The sequence below is a fragment of the Xiphophorus maculatus genome, chromosome 3 (genome assembly GCF_002775205.1).
Source record: "Xiphophorus maculatus strain JP 163 A chromosome 3, X_maculatus-5.0-male, whole genome shotgun sequence".
NCBI lineage: Eukaryota > Metazoa > Chordata > Actinopteri > Cyprinodontiformes > Poeciliidae > Xiphophorus > Xiphophorus maculatus.
Genome location: NC_036445.1, coordinates 3889711 through 3912270, shown reverse-complemented (window position 1 = coordinate 3912270; position 22560 = coordinate 3889711). Strand labels below are relative to the sequence as shown.

The following is a 22560-nucleotide window of genomic DNA, read 5'->3' as shown; positions in this document are numbered from 1 at the left end:
TGTCCTCAAACAAAAACTATACTGAAAATTCTTAGCAATGGTTCAAATCCAATGACTACACTGAAAACTCTGGTAATGTGTTGGTTAAATAAAATTAGTCTGAAAGGCAATCTTTCTCCCGAGGGGGAAAAAAAAACAAAAGGATGCTTTTTTGAAGGCATCATATGTCAAAATGCCTGCAATATGGATATGCTTTCATTGTTTTATATTAGTATTTATACCTTTTGAGCTTTTTCCCCATGTTGCCATATCACAACTGCAAGTTTCAATGTTCTACAAACATGTTTAAACGTGAGACTTTGGAGGAATAGGTTTTGATCCAAGCATTGTATATTTTTAGGTCAAAACTTATTCATATGTTTGGGGCGTGCCGTGATGGCGTAGCGGTTAGCGCGACCCATATTTGGAGGCCTTGACGCGGCCGTCGCGGGTTCGACTCCAAGACCCCACGACATTTGCCGCCTGTCTTCCCTCCTCTCCTTCCCCATTCCTGTCAGCCTACTTTCGTAAAAGGGACACTAGAGCCCACAAAAAGGCCCCGTGGAGGGACAAAAAAAACAAACTTATTCATATGTTCAAAGATGGTCTCTATTAAATTCAGAAGCATGTGCAAAGTTAATTCATACTCAGAATAACTTACAGATGCAACTGGAATAAAAGATGGTTCTACGGACTTACACTTCCAAAATTTTAAAATAAATGTCAGAATTGAACTCTTAACTGGACTGCACTCAAAAACTGGTCTCCACTTCATACCTTGTACATGTACATAGCTAAATAACTTCTATTTTACTGTCATTCCTGCACTTTATATATTATATTTACATTTATATTTTATATTGTATTTTATTTTATTCTGGAGTAACCTCATAACATTGGAATCTCAAACATTGTTCTGAGCCGTATGCAGCGAAATTTTGTTCTGTATACACCCTGTGCATGCAAAATGACAATAAAGTCAGTCTAAGTCAGTAGGTTTATCCTTCAATGATCACTGATGGCTATAAAATCCCAGTAATTCTTATTTGTTTTTATAAAATGTGATAAAGTTCAATGGTTATGAAAACTCGTGCAAGAAATTGCAACTGAGCTTTGCAGAGGGTAAACCCAATTTTTCAGTGGATGACCAATTACTCAGTCTATAAATTCTAATAGATTTTGGAGAAGTTACAGAACTGTTACAGCTGCAGTAAATGTCCCAGAGGCCATTAAGAAATCCCTGTGGTCTTTAAATTAGGGCTTAATATGAAAGCCATTGAGATCACATTTTTAAATGATCCCATTGATGGATAAAGTTTCATCTCACGGGGAGATGGAAGACATAAAAGTGCATGAACATATTTTTTTTTAACAGCTGATTTGTCGAAACAAATCAGAATACAGCTTTAAGCTATTTTAATTATAATTCACTTTATTCAGCACCACCCTTGAGACTAAATTTGAATAAATAAAATTTCTAAAGTCTTGCAGTTGAAGAGTTGTGAGGAAATTAATTAAATTTTCTCCTCCTAACCCACCCAAAATATAACACGTTTTCATCGTGGCGCTAATTAACAGCCTGGCACATAAGAAAGTCAACCTCAGATTCACAACAGAAATAACACATTTTAATCGGTCCCTCTAAAGGCTGAGCAAGGACAATGAACCACAACCAGTCAAGGCTATCAGCAAGTGAAAGTTTTATTTTTCACCATTTTATTTAGAAAAGATGTCTCTAACCTGAGAACAGTGAGGCTGCTACACAAAGGGAGCTTTCTTTCTTTTGTTTTTTCGTCTCAAAGAAAACATAAAGAACAACAAAGAAAAATCAAAAGGAATCGCACACAAATGACCTCTCATTTGTGGAGATCAACCTTCTAAAACAAATATTTAGCTCTTTACATTCTCCGCTCTCCTCTGACTGAGGTGTAAAAATAAAGGACGTAAAAAGAAAAAAAAAAATTCCTACTGCACATCAGTCACTCGACTTTGGCTGAGAGACCCGCTTCTTAGATGAGCCACCTGCACCAGATCTATTAGATTTGAATATAGTAGTTGTAGCAGAACAGCACTGTCGGATCTCAAGCTGTTAACTTACAGTCTTGTAGATATTTAAATGTGATAGCCTTCATAATTTTGCCAAAGGTTTCAGTATTGGTTTTGCTTTGCTAAATCCTGAGATGTTAACAGGGGAGAAGCGACCGAGCTTTAATGAGCCGCTCCAACTCTTAGCTTTGTTCCCCCATTTTTATTCCTACCACCGCAAGCAATAAAAAATAAAAATAAAAACACATCATGTATATTCATTAAAAGAAAAATAAAATAAAATAAAAAAACTTGTCAACAGTGTTAATATTGACTTGAATCACTGGTATAACCAGTTCGATTTTCTTATAGTTCAGAAAATGGGAGTTTCCATCTGAATTGTTCTCGGTTTTCCTGGAGAACAAATTGTGCTCGGCTAAAAAAAGTGTAACACGATTTCTCTGCATGCTTTCTTCGTAGTAAGCAGAGTCTTTGAGCGCTGCTCTCCAGGGTGCTTCACTCTCTGCACGTGGAGCTCCATCTGAAGATTTGCACCACCAAAATAGGTGCAAACATCTTGCAATAAAGCAAATGGGGAGACATTCCTGCACATTTTGAGATGCAGCTTAATCAGATGTGAATAAAAAGTAAAAATAAACCCACGGTACCTGAATATGGTTTGGCAAAGGCTTGTACTGCATTGCTCTCCAGCTAACAGTCCAAAGTGCTCAGCTGGAAATCGTCTGCTTGTTCTGCTCTTGTATGTTTTTACTTAAATACAATTTAAATAATCGGAACTTTACAAGTGATTTGTTTTGACTTTCTTCAATCAAGCAAATGCCCAACATTTCAAGTATACCCCGCTCTTTTTTTTTTTTTTTTAAACCTCAAATCAAGCTTCAAGATTGCACACACTTCATGGTAATAAGTATGACGGAGGGCCAGCATGGAGTTAATGAGTTATTGATTGTTGACTCCCAGAAATAATCCGCTCTAACATTCTATAACATCTGTATTAAAACATGAGAAGTCGTATTTTACATGAATCTGCCCGGAGGCATCGGCTCGTTTGTCTTTGGATGTAGGTAAAATATGTGTGTCACATTATTTTCGTCTCTCAGAATCCTGTTTTGCAAACTTTTGACGTTCTCTCGCTTTTAAAATTCAGCCCGCTCCGCTGGGGGGGTCGTGCATGATTTTCACCGTAACTGGTCTCCGTCAAGTCTTCTGTCAGCAAGCAGACTAATAAATTATATGAGCTAAAAACAACTTATTAATACAGAACTAAAAACCACAAACAGGATAAAAGCAGGAAATATGAAAAAATTAAGAATGGCGAGAAACGGGAACTCACAAGAAACAAACTTAGATAACAAAACCCATAGTCCATTAGTGAGGCTACATAAATATGAATCACAGGATAAGTTCAGCAGAGGTTCTGTTTCATAGCTAGTGCTGGTACAGCACTCCGACGGAGGTGAGAGGACATGTTTTCTTGGAGTACACTTCTACTGAGCTGCAACGGGTGGTTATCTCGATAGGACTAGAACAGTCAAGTGCAGCCACAAATGGCTGGTGAAGGGTTCGTGACCCGGAAGCTGGAGAAGGAGGGAATCACTAAAGACAAAGTGATTCTCCAACAAGTCTTTTTCCAATCGTCGTGTCTGCTTTTTCTCTCCTCACCTACAGCATCAGTGACACGTTTAAGTGGTCGGTGCTCCTGACTGTTGCTTTCGTCTCCGTTATTGCGGCGGCGTCTCTCCGACAGTCTCGATGCCATGCTGCTGGAGCTGCGCCCGGAGCAACGCGTTCTCGTTCTTCAGCTCCTCAATCTTAAAAACAGAGGAATTTAGACCGTCAACAAAACAACAAAAAGTTGTTGTACTTCAGGAATTTGATCAAACTGAAATTCTACAGGAAACAGATCCATTACACCCATCAGTGTAATGGATCTTAAGTGCTTATTTCAGTTAATTTTAGTGACTCAACTCTAAACTCAGTTTCTCTGAAACCAAGAATATTAAATTAAACACATAAAATGTCATAAATATTACATTATGGGCTATGAAACCATAGGGAAAAATCAGCACAGTCACTGTGCTCAGAAATATCAATGGAAGTTGAGCAAAACGAAAATCTGTTGTACAAAAAAAAAATGAAATAAAGGAGATAACAGCTATCAAGAGTTAGATTGAACATCACAAAGCATGATCTATGCCTGAAATGCTTAAAGCTACAAGCTTGTGAACAGCCACACCTCAATCATGGAATTTATCAGAAGTGCAGCTGAAATGATTAAATGATGATTCCATTACTGAAATAATCGTTAACTAATTAATTGAGAATAATTGTTAATGCTTATTTTCTTATTTACAAAGGTAATTGAATTATTTTCTTGCTTATATCCTTTAATGTATTTCTAATCATAATGAAATACATTATTTCATTAATGTAATGAAAAATCGATAGAATATTTGACAACTAAAATAATAGCTAGTTGCCCTCCTAATCAGAGTGGTGCTGCAGGAATAAGAACAAAACCTGTGGGTCTTATTTTAAAAATTCAGTTGAAAATATTTTTTTTTCTATTTCATCTGGGAATCAAAGTCCCACAGCCTGGTGAGAGAGTGTAGAGGTATAAATTTTGCAATGTGAAGTTTCTACAGTCAGCGATGAATAAGGAAGTCCATGTCGTCCAGTTCCATCAAGTCCAAAGAATAACCGGACATTTAGAGCACTTCATTTATGCTGCTAGCAAGCTTTATGGAGCTGCTGGATTCATTTTCCAACAAGATTTGACATCTGAACAGACTGCCAAAAGTACCAACACCAGGCTTAATGACTATGATGTCACTGTGCTTAATCGGTCAGTGAACTTGAACTGACCAAAACCCAATAGAGAATCTATGGAGCATTATCAAGAGCAGGGGTGTACAACCAACGGATGCAGAGCCACAAGTGCCTCTTTGACCCTTCCATATGGCTCTTAATAACACAGGCTAAAAATTAAAACGAACCAGTTGATATTTTTACATTTACATATAATAACAAATGCAGTTTTTAAACAGTTTCCCAGTATATTCCTGCAATACTTGCATTGAATTTTCACAAAGAATAATACAAAGTATTAGTAATATGTTTTTAGATCTGATTTTCTTGTTAGGTTGGTATCTATGTGCTTTTTTTATTTTATTTATTTATTTTTTTTACATATTTTTCTGTTCCACAGAATAAAAAAGAAGAACCGTCCATTTTGCTAAATCCCATGTATATCTTTATTTTAAATTCTAAACAGAAATACAATTGTGGTTCTTTAAAAATGACAAATTTTCTATAGTTATTTATCTAAAATCTTAGGTTACACTTTTTTCTTTTTTGGTAAGTCATGCGACATTTGTGGTTCTAAATAAGTTTTATTTGGTTTAGCAGAGTAGAAATGTCTCTTTAGGTTGCAAAGGTTGCAGACACTGGGTCAAGAGGAAGATGAGAAGCACCGGAACCAGACAAGCTGGAAGGCAGTGAAAGCAAGCTGAGCCTCTTCCTGACCCAGCAGAGCCACTGGCTGATCATGTCTATATGCTGCACTGATGGGAGTAATTCATACAAAAAAAAGCCCAAAATATTGAGAGCATTTACTGTACAGAACATGAATCTAGTTTTCAGTTGGGTGAAGTTCTTTTATTTTCTGAAAAGCAAAATTTTGGATCTTCATTAGCTGCAAGTTGTAATAATCAAAATTAACTGAAATGACTACCTGATGTAGAACACTTTTTCAATATAGAAGCTTCACTTTTTCAATTGAACTACTGATATAATCTTCTTCATGCTAATCTACATTACTGCGGCCCATCTGTAAATGCAGCTCGCGGTTTACAGCAGCTAACATTTTTTTTTTCTATTTGCACAGGTAAACTGGCTTATGCTAATGGGAGTGCAGCTTTGTGGAATACCTGGGATTAGGGGAAATTCATGCAGACCTTTTCAAAGACACCCCCTGTCCAAAACCCACCATTCTGACTCTGTAGCTTCCTCAGCACATGACTGAGCAGAGGATACGAGGCTTTGAGCAGTGGAATAAAAATATATTGACAAACACCTTGCAGGCCTTGGATTCAAGGGGAGACGGGCGGCAAAATAAAGAGCTCCAGAATTTCAGAATACTTTCAATGCATTAGGATGCACTTAGTTCTCACACAGCCCCCGAGTATATCATCCCCACTGCCTCTGAAAGCACTGATGTCAGGTAACACTTCTCATTATAAGAGTGCAAAGTCTTTGATCCTCTTTGTCAGCCCGTGATGATTAGCTACACAGCCTGGAATCCCAGGGGGTTTGTTTTGGAAAAATGAAGATGCACATGGGGCTGGGCTGGATTTCATGCTTCTGAGACTTTCTTGCTGAATGCAGCACCAAACCAATCTATTCAGAGCAGCAGCAATCTTCACAGCCACATATCCAGCCCGCTGCCGTTGACTGTTTGTGCGCAAATTTATTTATCTGTTACACCCTACCACCTCAAAAGAAGGTTTTGAATCATCATTTATAGGTCTTTTTTTATGCATTCTTGAGCTCATTGAGACTTCACTTGAAGCCACGTTTGCAGGCTCGAAGCAAGGCCCGATATCAGTACCTGCTGCCTGCACAACTCATTGTCCACTTGTATCCTCTCCACTTCCTTCAGACTCTCCTGCAGTCGCTGGTTGCTTTGCCGCAGGTCACGGATGTAGTCACAAGCTTTAGAGAGGATGCCTCCTTTGCTCTGAGGGGGACACAACTGCAGTCACAAGGCTGAAAGGCAGAAATTTAAAATGGCTGCACAAAAAGAAAAAAAAAAATGTCAAGAGCGAAACGGCTTACTGCTCCGGTCTTGGTGCTGTCCATAGTGCAGTCGGGTATCATCTTGGAAAGCGTGACGATCCAGTTATTGATTTTGTCTCGTCGTCGTCTTTCGACTAATTAAAGGGAACAAGGAGCAGAAAATTTAAAACAGCATAAGCTCTACATTTATTTTCTACTGAAGGTAATTTTTGCCTGGAGGAACCAGATTTTTCTTTTTTCTTGGATCTTTTAGATTTCAAGCAAACTGACCAAGTTCAACAGCTCAGCATTACCCTCTAGTGGCCATTTAAAAAAAAGTATATCTGCTCTTATAATAACATATTATGACAGGGTTTGGTGAAGTATTTTCAACAGAAAATGCTCCATTAGGCCCCTCAACACTCCCAGCTGCATTGTGCTGGACCATCAGACGAAATCAAAAGCCACAATCATCGCTAATTACCCACCTTCATTATGTTGCGCTCGTCTTCTTTCATCTCGTGGCGTTCGGGGTCCGTCCATTTTCCTGCACATAAAATGGAAATAAAAACACTTTTCAAACGCTGCCGCATCCCTCATCTCTGAGCACCACACAATCAGGTAGAAATCCAATCATATCCCCCAAATCCAGCTATGCCTTACCCTATTATATGCAGCATTCTTCAATGTTATCTTGCAATTCAAAACTAATGTAGGAGCTATTTTTACCAGGCCTCTGAAGTTGCTTGTGGTTGAAAAACTTCAGGATGCACGGCCATGTGAGGCTATGTGTGCAGCTGTGACGCACCCGCCCGTAGCCTCGAGCCACTTAACTGGAAAACTGAGACTGGGCCAAACTTCTGCTGCCTGTTCTGTTCCCAGGTGAGGCCCAAAGGGAGGACACTGATCTATTAGTGCTTAAAATGACTAACAGAGCTGCTTTCTGCTGAAGTTTGGGTGTTTGGAGACCAACATAACGACCTCGTGTCTCTATATCCTGCCTCGGGACTCTGCTTAACGAACTCACAGAGACATCACTGCCAAAGCTTTCCAATTTGCCTTTACGGTATAAAAGGGCCAAAAACAGACATTATCATATGTGTTATTTTATAGAGTGTCTTTTCATTTGACTTGATGTTGGCTGCAGGCGAAGGTTGGCTTTGTGTGTGGTGAGATTTTTCTGTGTCGTTGCTTATACGTTTAAGATCACTATTCTGTTAAAGATTTGAGAGAAAGTTAGGCCCAGGGCGTTACGTATCCTCCACCATACTTAACAGTGGGAATAAAGGGCTTTTTCACAGTCATGTTTTAATTTACACCAATTCCGTATGGAGTTTTTGTTTTCAAACAGATCAAACTGATCAAAGCACACCCCAATAATGTTTAGCAAACTTTATTTATATTTAAATATTTTTTATATTTGTGATGACAAGTCAGAAATGGCTTTCTCTGGAATGCCTCCAAACAACTGCTTAAAGTTATTGACCCAAAATACCCTCTTTACTGCAGCTCATGGTTTTTTTGTACCTCTTTAGCATCCTGCTTATTGTGTGTGACGGTGAGATAAATATGTGTCTTCCCCAGTGGCTAAAAGAAATGAGCATCTGTGTCGCATTATGTTTATGCCCCAGAGAAACAGAAAGTTGTGATTTACAAATTAGTAGTTCGTATAAATTCTTAAGACAAAAGCTTCAGTTACAATTATCTTTAGATTGTTAGACTTATCAATAACTGTCCCCGCAGTGACTTGGTCAAAATTTCCTTCATTGAATAAATGTACTCAAATTAGGTGGGAATTTTCTTAAAATTTCATTGCGATTTTTGATTTCTGAATATAAAGATGAATTATTATCAGGAATGCCAACAAAATGGTTTCTGTTCTATATTAATAGGATTTAGCTGAAAACTGGATTTAGCTCAATGGTTCATTTAAAACAAAGGGGAGAATACTGTGTGAATAACTAAGTGTGCAGGCCCAGAGAAATAACAATTTCCCCTTTTTTTCTACACTATAGAGCCACACATCTTCTTAATATCCCTGATGTATTGTTTCCACTCAAATAAAGACAATAAGAAGAAACACAGCCTCAGTGCTGAATCGGTTTTTCCAAATTATTAGTAAAAACAAGTTTGTACAGCTGTGCACATTGGTCAAAGATATTCATTTTTAATTCTCCTGCACCACTGCTCCTTTCTTAACCAAGCAACGGCCTTGACAGTAAGACAATAAATCATAAAATGAGACTCTACGGACAGCAGCTTGGACTTTAATGATTGCAATGGATGATTTAGGGGATCAGCTTTAAGCCCTTGGCAGTCACCAGTGGTCAGTAATATGTGAGGTATTGCAGAAATTCCAAATAATATATTTTACCTAACATAATTTATGAAACTAATACAGTTGGGTCAATGAAATAAAGTTTTTCCAACAGTGTTTAAGAAAGAAACATCAAATACTCTCCATGTATTTCTCCCACCAACTTCAAAAACTGGGTTAAATGAGAACAAAACTGCACTACAACAAAGGAGCACTTAGAAACGACACTAAAATAGTGTGGATCGAGCATTTGTTTCCAGATGGAAAACAATGACCCAGTTTCTAGGTCCTAATGGAAAAATTTATTTGCCACAAGCACAACTAGCAACAATGGATCAGGGTCGGCATCGAACAAATTATCTGTGTCTCGTACATCAAGAGCTCGGAGAATCACCGGGGACTTATGGATGAGAGGGTGGGGGGAGGGGGGCAGAGACTGAGAGACTTTGAGCTGCTTATTTCCTTGTGATCTTATTTGATTAGTTCATTTGCTGTTTAAAAAAAAAAAGAAAAAAAAAAAGGAGTGCGGGAGAAATGTGGAAACTGTCCTCACCAGTTTAAACCTTCATGTTGCAGCAGCTCGTTTTCATCTCTGCGAACGGCAAATAGGGTGGGAGGTTTTCATTCACTTTGTTCACATGTCAATCATACTGTTGGTTAGTTAGCACAAATATATCTGTTACACTTTAAATGGGTTACAGTTATTACTTAGGAGGGAATAAATAGGAACATACATGTTACAAACAGGAATCTAAAGGGGGAAATAAAATATTCTACAGTTTATTTACATAAACTCCAGCATGGTTAGTTCTTTAATCTTGGCAGTAAAGCAGCGTGTTGACGCAGCAACATAAAGCAGAACTGCTGTCAGGGTAACAAACTGCTCAGCCCTTAAAGATGCTCATCAAAAAAAAAAAATGTACATCTTCAAAACATCTAGAGTTCTTTGAAATGACTGAAACACATAAATATTTATTTTTATTTCATTACACACATACTGACAAGATACTTTTGACAGGAAATTGCAAGTATTCATACCCTTTGAGCTGGATTTGAGACCTCCATGTATGAATTTTATGCGACAGACCAACATAAAGTACTACACGGGTAGGGAAAGAACACATGGCTTTTAAACTGATCTAATTTCACCCAATTAATTTAAAAAGTAAAAAGGAAAGATGGCCAAAGCTAAACACAGCACAATGTTTGGGGAGGCGACCCCTTACATGATGCAAAAGACTGGGGTGTGGTGGAAGTTTCTTCTAGTTGGTCAAAAGATCGAAACATACCACCAATGGTATAATGGTTTGAATAAACACTCATGTGTTAGGATGGCCCAGTCAAAGTTCAGATTTAAAACCTAAGTATGTTCAAAGCTTGTAGAGACATAACCAAAAAGACTTGTAATGCAAACGTGGTTGTAGTGACTCAAGGGGTTTAAACGAGAAGCAAAATAAGAAAAGTGTGCATCTATTTGGTTCTGCTTAACAATTGTGTGTTATTTTGTGTTTGACCATCATATAAAATCCCAATAAAATGTACTGAAGTTGATGGTTATAGTGTGACTGCATGTGAAACAGCTCAAGGGGTATGGATATTGTACTAGCCAACTGCAAATATTGGCAAAAGAAATCCTACATGAAACTTCTTTGCTTCAGATCTTCAAAAAGACTAACCCAAATTTTAAAGTCGGCTAGAACATAACATATTCAGACAAGAATATTCATTTAGCTCAAAGCAAATCCGGTTTGATAAAGAGTCATGTGTTCAGTTTGTGACCAAGAAAGCTAATGACTGAATTGGCTTTTACCAAACAGAAAAATCAAGCTACTTGAGATTCAATAATCTTTCAATTCTCAGCACTTATTAACCAGTGCCAATGTGTTTTTGGCAGAAAGTGAAGCCTCGTCTTTTAAGTAAGCATCTAAATTAAGCCAGAAGCAGCCTGGTGTCATTTAATTAACACGACAGACGCTGTTTGAGTGACCCTGCTTATAATCCTAGTGACTACAAATACCAGCGTGTGTCTAACAGTGGAAGATCTTCTGAGATGAATCTCGTTTGATGTCTGATTATTGTAAAGTGCGATGCTTTCAGAGACAGACAAGCAGTATGGGCCAAAACTGAGAAAAGCAGATAAGGAACTCAGACTAAATCATGGCGTTCAGCAAAAATTTAGTAATACCTCTACTATCCATTACATCTCTGATGCTGAGAAATTTCAACTCTACCTCTACAGCCTCCTCCTGCATTAGAATTTGGATTACTTGATTTAGGCCTCTTTGTTTATTTGATGTGATCACATCCTTTGATGATACGCATCTTAGACTGATGGATAGAGGCTGTTGATTTACAAAGAAGCCTGAATCAAGGCCTGCAGATTCACTATAGGGCTTAAGGAAAACAATCTAAATAATTCCAATCTCAAATGGTTGAAGTCAAACTGAAGCCTACTTTGATCAGGGCATTTCTTTAAAGGAAGAAAAAGTTCTGATGTGATATTACTGAATGAGAGGAGATACTTACGCAGGGTAAGGCTGCGTGCGTGGGGCGATGGTTCGTTGTGTGCCTGTCTGAATGACATCAGGGGGCGTCATCATCACATAAAACTGACCTGCAGGAATTATACGAGGATTTTTTAAGTGAGTAATCAGCTTCAAATCAATATACACGTTAGAATTTCTTGAAACAGGACATTTTCTGTTAAAAACAAGAAGAACAAACCAAAGTCTTTCAGGTAAATTTAAACTTGTGGCACCAAATCTCACGACAAAGGATTGAATTTTCTAATCTAAATGAAGCCTGTGTGACAAAGCGCTTTCTAGTTGTCAACAGCTTGTTACTTGATCTAGTGAAGCAAATTTAAGCTGATATGAGTAATGTTGGATATGAAGGTGGATGCTTTCAGTTTGACAACCTGCTATATTTGAGTGTGATTGATCTGAAGCAAGAACGGCAGTAGTTGTCGAGTTGTCCTGTGTGTGGACAAAGTTTACTAATATAGACTGTTCCTCAGGATGGCTGACAACACCCACACACACCAGCAATAAGAGGGCTGTGTGTGGCACCGTTTTGGTACCCAGAGGAAGAAAAACAGAGTGATGTACAAGAGTTAGAATCTTAAAGGCTGTAAGAAAATATGGTCATCCACTAAATCTGGATAACGACAGTGAACTTGACATGACTTAAAGGCACAAAACTAAAAGGGCCGTTTCAGTCTTTAAAGAATCTAGGTCACATTTGAAGATCTAAAATACTTAGATCAAAACAATACTTAGATTCTTTAGAGACACAGTCTGAGATTTACGAAGGCTTTACTCTAATAGTTAAAACATGAAAAGGGAGAACTTTCAATGTTTGTTTTCTTTTTGCCATTTGGACCATGATGAAATTAGGCAAACATCAAATCTATTATTTATGGACTAATCTGGATTATTCTACACAGACTTTTTAAAACCTATTTTTTGATTAACATGTTTTCTACTCTGAAAAAACAAAACAAAGATTCAGTTTTCTCAAAAGTATTCCTCTTATGTTAAACCCCTGATAATACACCAAGCTTAGTAAAACATTTCTAAACATAAGCTAACAGTGGATTGTTTTTCTTTTCACCAACTGTCTTCAAATTCTTCTTATTCTTACTCCAGCTATAAAGCTGAACCTCTTGAGTAACAAACAGCAGAGGAACCTCGACTTGTATAGAACCTTGGTAGTTTGAGTTCTAGCTCTGTAGAATGCTGCAATACACAGTCTGATTAATAAAATAAAATCAGTTTATGTATATGCTGCATGACTTTGACATAATACATCATCAACTGCTTATGGATAAAATGAATCAAATATGTTTAATAACTCAAGGCACGTTTCAATATGTTGCAACCTGTTAGAAAGTGAATTTTTTCAATATTTATATAGTTAAAAATCCAAACCGAGGCACTATTAGTTAGCATTACTGCATTAAAAATATATATAAAATATTAAAATCTTTATCAAGATTATTATTTAATTTAGTTAACCCTACAGCATAATGGTGGCAAAAATGTCCAAATTACAGGCTGAATTTACCAGAACTAGTTCATCTATGCACATCTTACTATACTGTTGTAGTGAGCAAAAGCATTTTCATATTAAATACCTCTCAACTTAACAACAGCATATATTTGTTACCATCCATTTAAGGATGAAATAAACAATTAAAATTAGTTGCACAAACTAAAAGTGGGCAGAATGCCTGGATTTATTAGGCACAAATCGTTTTGGATCTGAGTTTGGGTGTTTATAGAATAAAACAATCCACAGTCCAATGCATTAAAAACAAATAAGAATTTTCGGAATAAAAACAAACAGAGTTACAATCACCATAAATTACATAAAAAATATTTTTTTTTTTAAAAAAGCAACCAGTCAGTTATTCCTCAATAACAGCCCACAGGATCTAAACCTGGCTGATTTGCACACAATAAATAGATTTGTTGCACATAATGGAGCTGAGCTACTAATGTCACCCAGCTACTAATGTTCTGAACAGCTTCAAAGCAAAGAACAGGAACCCATATCAACAGATTTCCTCATAAGAATCATCAGCAGAAGCACATTAAAACCACACAACGAGGTAATACAGCAGGACAACAACATGTGACCGTGTGGATGAGGCCGTATGGTAGCATGTGACAAACAAGCGGTGACTAAATTGCAATGGAGACTTGCACATCTGACAAGTGGTGTCCATCCGTAAGAGGACACCACTTGTGGTTTGTATATTGCCTTAATTTGCCATTTATGAAATTATCTGATTCTAAAATGATGCGCCTCCTGGAGACACATGGGATCACATTAAAGCTGGAGGAGCCGTGGCAGGACGCCTGAGCCTGACCAAAACATGCTTTTCAAACACTTTCTGAATAATAGATGAAGCATCTTTTCGACTCTCACCTTGACTGCAAATAAAGCTATATTTACCGTCACATGCAACAAATGTGATGGTAGAATTTGCATCTACAGCATCCTGCTGTATTTTAAATTAGCCAGAGCTTTAGAGATAATGGCTTATTTAGATCTACTAAGAGACAGGATGTTATTCTAGCTTTAGGGTACTCATAACGAGCGGCTTTTGTAAAAATAATGGCTTAATTAGCCGTATAACTCTGATGTGCTTCGGCCCAGTGCAGACTGAGAGTGAGAAGTGACTCACCCCCCGCCTGTGTGAGGGTTGGGTCTGCAGCGGCCTGCACTGACACGGTCCCGTCGCTCACAGCGGTTGCGGGGAAGTAAGCGAAGCGGGTCTCCCCTCCCACTGCCTCTCCTGCTGGGCTTCCTCCATTACTGAAAGGGTTTTGGATCACAGCCTGTGACAGAAAAGAGAGGAACAGAGGGAAAGGCATGAGCAAGTGGCAATGGAGCAGTCACAGCAGGTAAACGCACACCTCGTTCTCTGTCAGACTCAATACCGGTGTCCCTCCTGCGGGCCCCCAAGGAAGAGACAGAGCGGTGTGACGGCAGGGATAAAGAGCAGAGAGGAAGTGGCACAGATCTCGTTAGTGGTGATAACAACAAGGTCAGAGGAGCCGCTGGTGTACTGCAACTGAGATCAAGTTAGGAATATTCTGGTTGGAAAAGCCCCAATGATTGTTAGAAATGTTGCTGCGATTGACATCTTATTCTGATTTTAACATAAACCTCTGTCAAATAAGTGAATAATGGCCCACTAATCTCTTGAATATGACAACTATAGAAGAAACGATCGCAGTTGAAGCAATTAATCGGATTAATTGTCATGAATTAATTTCTGTAATTTTATCATTAAATTATTAACTAATTTAGTGATTGATTAATTGTTAAAATTAGTATACAGATTCAATAAGAGGCCCATTTGCTAAAACAACACACCCAGAGCAGTAGTTAAGCCAAAACTGCACACAAAACATATACTTTGTTACATTTCAGATAAAGAAAAAAAAAAAAAACATTCTGTGAATATTTTCCACCCAGTACTCAAGTGGCATAGTTTTAGCTTTACCTGGTTCAGGTTCTGATGAAATAAATCTCATTTTAAGCCCCTATTGTTCACTTATTATAAATCAACCCTACACTGCCAATTTTTTAATCCGGTTAATCGTCAGAATAATAGGTTACTAAAATACTCTTTAGTTGCAGCCCTAAAAAAATAGTTCACAATGACTATTGGTTCTGAATTATTGCTCTGATTATACTTGTATGACTTGCAACTATATAGAGATTTTAATTTGTAGAATTACTTGCCGATACCGATTTCTGATTTTCTTTAAAGTCGACTTATTTCACATGTTTGTTTAAACAAAGGAATAAAATACAAAAACAAAAATATCTTGCAGGTTTGTTGATGGAGACAGTAGTTTATGATTCCAACAGAAGATAAATTAAACACATTAATTAGTCCCTAAAATTAAAGATAACATTGCTTCCTATTCTGTCAAGTTGCCTCTGTTTGTAGTTTGCTCGAAACAATAATTATTTGGTAAAACAAGCCTTGTTGTAATGTGTAAAGCGCACCAGCTGTGGATAAGCAAGGGTCAGCGGGTTAATTGAGGAGGGAATGGAAACCCCTTGTTCTGCTACTCTACATGCAGCTCAGTCAACAGGTAGCAGACAGTCCCTGTACTGTAATGCCCACAGGTGGAAATTGTTGAACAAAAGCAAAGCAAGAACTGCTGTGAGCGACTTGGATAAAATCTGCTTTATTAAAGGAACTGGTTTCAGGTGAGTTCGATAGTCTACAGTGATTTAGATTAAGGAAATTCAATGCATTTTTTTCTGTCTTCAAATATAATAAAGTCAGCAGTAAATGTGAAAAAAATGTGGATATAAAAAAAAGCCCTTTCTGAGACAGTCATCTAAGGTGTACCATTCCTATAAAAAAAAAAATAAAAAAATACAAGTTTCCGTTTTCATTAACATCTCACAGTGGAGCGCCCAGAGCAGACCCAGAACTTGCTGGAAGGACTACATATCCCTTGTAGCCTGGGAAAACCTTGTGTTCCCAACATAAACAAAAGTGAGGCTGCGAAAAGGGGCGTCTTTGTTTTCTTCATGGACCTGTTACCCTAGCAACCCTATGATGATGGTCTGATGGATTCTCAATCACTTGTTTTTAATTTTATGATAATTCCAAATATTTGTCACTGTCTCTGAATACATGACAAACAGGATGTGAACATTTCAGTACAAGGAAAAACATGTTGAAAACTGTCCAGTCTGAATATTAATATTTCCACCTCACAGTTCCTCTGATTAAGAGCCAGTCTTGGAGATTTATTTCACCAAACCTTTGTCAAAATTTCTTTTCTTATTTGCCTGATTCCAATAGATCAGAGACTCCAACAACACACTGATAGTGTATAGATAGACGAAATGAAGAGGAAGGATAGTTTTGCATTAGTTTTAGTCTCTTACTGAAATGCTAAAACAGAACATTTTCTATAATGAAGACAAAGGATACAGCTTTTCTTTTAAGGCCCTACATAGTATCAATTTGTTCTGTTCAGGAAAAAAATAATGGTTGTGTTACCTGAGCCACAGCCTGAGGAGCCCCAGCAAAAGCAGCTGTTGAAACGACGCTCACTGCTCCTCCTGCATCCTCTCTTCCATCAACGTGTTGGTCGGTCACCTGGACAACACGATACGTCACCTTTGGTACAGAGACACAAATTAGTAAAGTTGAGCAATTAGAGCAGACATTTATCATATTTTTTTGCATTTTAGGTGTTCTGAACACAGATAGAAACCTCACCTGGCTAGCTGCTTTGTTTATCATTTCTGTTTCTGTAGGTTAGCCAAAGCCAGTATCTGAAATTGCTGCTCAAACCTCAGCAATGCACGAATCTCATCATCCCGCACAATATGCTTACGCCTCAGAATGTGCCTGATTTAATTTTTAAGGAAGCTGTGAAGAAAATGAGCCTGTTTGTCTCAAGAATCGCTATTTGTATTCCTCCATCATGTGACTGTCCTGCTGACTGACATGTGACATTTCCCCCATGCCAATCCCAGACCAGACTGGAATCACATGGCTGCTCATGCTAGACCTGTTAATGCCAAATGAGCCACATGGATCACTGACTTAATTCCCTCCAGTGCAAAAAAAAAAAAAACATAGATATCACCCAAAATATGAAAAAGCCCTCTTCGATGTCATGGTATGTTTTTCCAAAACATATTCACCATTTACAGATGCATCATTAACGAGTAAAGAGATGCAGATAAGTGGATAGGCGAAAAAAAATTGATAACAGTCACATTGGACTTCTGGGAGCCAGAGAAAGAAAAACACATTTATCTTTGTTTCAGGCAAATTAGTCTACAACCCACCTGACTCAGAAATATGGGACATGAACAGCAGATACTTGCTGATCTAACCGGCTTGTCGTGAAAGATTTTCATGATATTTCCAACCGTCCGGAAATTTCTTGGCGCAGTGGATGCTGCAACCAAAATGACATCTCTAGGAGAGAAATTACGCTCGAATAACCTTTAAATATACAGTGCCTGGTTCCTTTTGTTAAGCTTGTGTAGTGATTCTTTAGCTTAACCAGGTCTTTTGTTCTATTTTTACACTAAAGAATGATTTGGAGTACCAGGTCAAGAGAATCCTCAGAAACTTGTCACGGTTTGGCATTTCAAAGTTCCAACTTTAATGTAGCCATTAGTTAAAGCTCAATCAGTGAAGATTGATTTTATGGTAAACAGATGTGTAGTAATTACATTTGTATTCTGTCCATTCATGTTTTCTAAAGCTCTGTAGTCATGTGGAGGTGTAAGAAAGGTTTTATCCAACAATAGGAATTTATCAAGAACCTAAACTTCTCAACCATTGTGTTTTTAAAATATTTCTCTCTCCTGATTGGTTTGGTGTTCTTAAAATGCTCCTCCAGGTTTTATCGCAGATTCTCTAATAAATTTAAGTCTTGATTTTAACTAGGTCATTGTAACACATTAATAAACCATTCCATTTAAGAAACTGCAGTATACTTAGACTTGCTAATATGCTCAAAACTTTTGCTTCAACAATTTTTCTTCTAAGAATACAATGTATGTTTTTAGCTCCATCTAACTTCCCATCAACTCTGATCCTGAAGATGAAAAACGTCCCCGAAGCACAATGTTGCCACCAGGATGTTTCAAGGTGAGAAGAGTATGTTTGAGTCAACGTGCAGTTTTGGTTTTGCCACACATAGCGTTTTGTATGCAAGCCAAACAGTTTAATTTGGCTTCATCTGACCTAAGGAACCTTCATCCACATGTTTCCTGTTACCCTTTATATCTTTTGACAAACTGCAAACACAATTTTTAATGGCTCTCTTTCAACAACGGCTTTCTTCTTGTTGCTCTTCAGTAAAACTCTTCCACCGGATCTGCGGAACGCTGACCTTTTTCTCAGAATAACACTCTCCTTACCCATCTAGCAAGATTACACGGAGAACCATGTGTAGGACTGCATCAGGAGTCTGTAACTCCAGTCCTCGAGAACCGGTATCCTGCAACTTTTAGATGTGTCTCTGCTCAAATAATCAGGTCATTAACAGGACTCTGGAGAACCTGACTGTATACAAAGGAGGTAATTTAATTGAGGTGCCAGGATACTGGCCCTTGAGGACTGGAGTTGCAGACCGCTGGCCTACATGATGCAGCTTGTCCACTAATGCCCTTTTGAAAATCTCTGAGGCCGACATTAAATTACACAAAACTGGAGTCAATTATACACTATGAAACTTTTAAAGACGGTTCCAAATAAATTTATTGAAGGGTAACAGAGTAAAGTGAAAACAACAAACTCACTCCACGCTTGCAGTAAACCATGCATCGCTTTCCTAAAACTTTACAATTTTTACAACTTTATATTTGTCCATCACATGAAATCCCAATAAAACACCTCGGGGTGGTAATGTGAACATTTACTTCACAGGTATGAATACGTTCACACTTTGTTTAGGACACAATGCTTCTGATCAAGTCCTTTCCACCACCTTCATCAAAATGCTGCAAACTACTAGGCACCAGAGACAGACATGTGAAATTACTAGAGAGTCAAATTGTGCCTCTCTCTGGAACAGAGGCTTTTTCTGCTCGTAACACCAAGACGTGTTTGCCATCAAGCGCACTTTAAGACTTTCTGAAACTCCCATTGAAAGGCAGAAGTCACCTCAGTGTCACTGATTGATCCATAAGGTACCTACCTGCCCCGCCTCCGTGCGAAACTGATATTGGATGTTGTGGTCTCCAAATCCTGCAGCCTGCTGAACACTGGCTATTGTGACAGCCGTCTGCTCTTCCCCTGTTGCGTCTTACAGTGAGAAAAGAAAACGCAAACAGCCAATGGTTATTATAAGAAGAGCAAACAGAACTACAGAGAAGAAAGAGAGATTAGTGAAGCTGTAGAAAAAATTCTGTCTTTTACATAAAGCAAAGAGATATACAGTTGAAACCAGACATTAAAGAAGACGCATAACCATGTAGTTTTTCACTCTCCTTTCAATCTAAACTTTATTGTTTAGATTATTTGGTAATCCTAGCCCAGCAAGGATTACCCAAATTACATATATTTAATGAATACCTGGGAAATTATAGACATATATTTTTAACAATATAGATTTTAGAATTTTCTTTAAATTTAAAAGTTTACACATATTAATATCAATAAGATTTTTATCAATTTAGGAATGCCAAAATGATGATGGTATAGCTTTGTAAGTTTCTGATAGGTTAATTAGAGAAGACATGCATCCTCACTGAATGTACTTTAAGGCAACACCTCAAAAACACCCTTCCTTGTGTAACAGTGTAGGGGAAAGAAACAAAAGAAATCTGCCAAAATGTGAGGGAAAAAGAAAACTAACTGTGGGCCTCCACAAGTCTGGGTCATCCTTGGGTACAATTTTCAGATTCCTCAATGTGCCACATTCATCCAAACAACTATATGCAACTATAAACAGTATTGGAATATCCAGCATACTGTTCAGGAATATGTGTTCTGTGTCCCAGACATGAATGTCCTTTGGTACGAGCGAGTCAAGCCCTGAAAGGGAATGTCGTTTTTCAGAGTCAAACAAGTCCAGAGAAACAAACTGCGCTCAAAGTCCATTTAGAGATGAACGCCAAGCCTGAGAACACCATAACAACAGGGAAGTGCAGGGATGGAAGCAGCATGTTGTGTGAGTGCTTAGCAGGGAGAAGGACGAGAGCACTTCACAAAACAGATGGCATCATGAAGAAAGATTATTATGTGAAAATATTCCAGCAAAACATTTAGAGAACAGCCAGGAAAGTAAAGGTTGGGTACAAATGGTTTTTCAAATGGGCAGTAACCCTAAGCATAGTACATTGTGATTACAAACAGGCTGAAGAACAATAAAGTCAATGTTTTGGAGTGGTTATCAGAAACTCCTGATCTCAATTTTATAGAAAATTAGTGGGGAAAGGTGAAAAAAAGTGACGGCCTACTAACTTCCCTTAGTTACATTAGTTCTGTTTGGAGGAATGAGCAAAAATTCCAGCAAATTATTTTGAGTTGCCTGTGGAAAGGTAAAATATTTGATCCAAGTCCTGAAGTTTTCAAAGCATTTCCATCAAACATAGTACTAAGGAAATTTATGTAAACTTCTGAATTTGGAGCTAATAAAAAGCAAAGTATTTCACAAATAAAAATAGCTTTAAGTAATGACCTTAGTTTGTTCACCGTGAGAAAAAAAAATGCATCAACTGGTTTCGAATTCGTAAGCAATAGTTTGGACTAAAATATAATTTTTTTCTTTTTAAAATTGCTTTGATATTTGACACACATCACTGCCACTGCAAGCCAAACAAAAGCTCACCCTCAGATGCCTGGACAACCTCTTCTTCTTGCTTTTCTTGGCTGCAAATCGAATGCAAACAACTCAGTTTTCAGAAACTACGAAGTAGTTAAAATGTTTCAACGATCAAATAAACATAATACATCACCCTCAACTTCTCCTATTCCAAACCCAGGCAAGAGTCCCGCAAACCAACAATGTAATTTTATAGAAAAATCGAACCTTGCTGTGGTTTCTGTTTCCCTTAACGGCTGAGAACAATATTCAGTGTTTTAGTTAGCTTAGGCTGAAATGTTATTGCCTAATTATTATGTTTTCTTGTAATACACCACTTGCTTCTTTGAGTACCACATGTCAGAAGGTCCTCCGCCTTAGTTGCTAACTTAAGAGCAGTTCTCACATTAAACTGTTTTAACAGCAGTTTTTTAGGGTCAGGCCTAGCTAAGCGTCCTAAACTAGCGCTGTCTAATAGCATGTAGTTGCTAGCCTGTCTCTGTTAGCCATTTTGAGTGTCCCGCTCACCTTGCAGTGTCCAGACTCTGTTCGAGCATATCCATCAGGGTGAAAATAAAAAGTGATATTCGGTGTCACAGACGGAGATGGGAGTGCTGATCACGGGAACAAACACTGGGTCATGTGAGAGAGACAGCCCAGGACACGTGAGGTACAACTCGGTGTCGGAGTTAAAATGGAGGCCGCTGCTGCTGAGGGTGAGATCCCGGAGGCACCGGGCGCTTATATCCGCCCTCTGACTCCGCCGGGCGGATATAAGCGGCTTTCTAAGTCAAGGCTCTTTAAGCGCTGCTTTTGTTTTCATTTATTGGTATTTTTCAAACGTTAGCCTGTATTGATAAAATATAAAACTATTAGGAGTTCAATAAAAAAATAAAACAACTCTTTTGTTATTAAAAAAACTGTATCATAGTTATTAAGTATATTTTATAATTCCAATATTTTCATCAGTTCTAATTTCTAACAATTAAAGCCAGTTTTACCTAATTTTCTGTCTTAATCGGAGATTTCATACACTCTCCCATTAACAACACTTAATTTCCCCTTTGGATCAATGAAATAATTTAGAATTTTAATTTTAGAAATTTAAAAGTAACTTAAAATATAAATGCTAGACAAATACTTTAAGAAATAAAATGCTCTGTCTTTAGGTACACTTAGAAATACTTCTGCTGGGCTTTACTCAATTCTGTTGTTTAGAAATCTGCTATTGTCAGATTTGTTCTAAATTATATTCACAAAGTATGTATTTTATTGATTCTATACAACAAAATAAAAATCCAACCAATTTGTAAAACGATATGGGCTATTCTGTTTTAGATTGGCGCTATATTAAAATAGTTTTGATTTTGTACACTTTTTCCGACTCGTTTCCTTCTTGAAAATTTAGAATGAAGCACGCAGCACACATTTCAAAATTAAAAAACAGATACACATCTGACTCATACACAGCTATTATTCAGTAAGTAATTAAGTACGAACTGTGTCTATTTGGCTTGTATTACAGTAAAGTCTAAAACCACTATAAACCGTGAACTTTGCCCCACATAAACCGGAACCTTTCTTCTTTTGATTTTCTATACGACCTTTGATATATGAGCACTGCAA

General features: G+C 37.7%; 1 protein-coding gene across 2 annotated transcripts; it reads right to left on the bottom strand.

The window, feature by feature from the left end:
• Positions 1-1662: 1662 nt before the first annotated feature.
• Positions 1663-21679, bottom strand: LOC102230736 (upstream stimulatory factor 2). Of its 2 annotated transcripts, XM_014472338.2 has the most exons (11): positions 21463-21679; positions 20962-21002; positions 19327-19433; positions 16662-16781; positions 14310-14463; positions 11645-11732; positions 9672-9710; positions 7290-7348; positions 6862-6956; positions 6635-6763; positions 1663-3836 (listed from the first exon to the last, which is right to left on the bottom strand). In XM_014472338.2, the coding sequence occupies exons 1-11, from the start codon at positions 21495-21497 to the stop codon at positions 3747-3749; spliced, it is 957 nt and encodes a 318-aa protein (XP_014327824.1). In that variant the 5' UTR covers positions 21498-21679; the 3' UTR covers positions 1663-3746. The 2 variants fall into 2 exon arrangements, with proteins under 2 accessions (XP_014327824.1, XP_023186762.1); XM_023330994.1 differs by lacking the exon at positions 9672-9710.
• Positions 21680-22560: the final 881 nt, after the last annotated feature.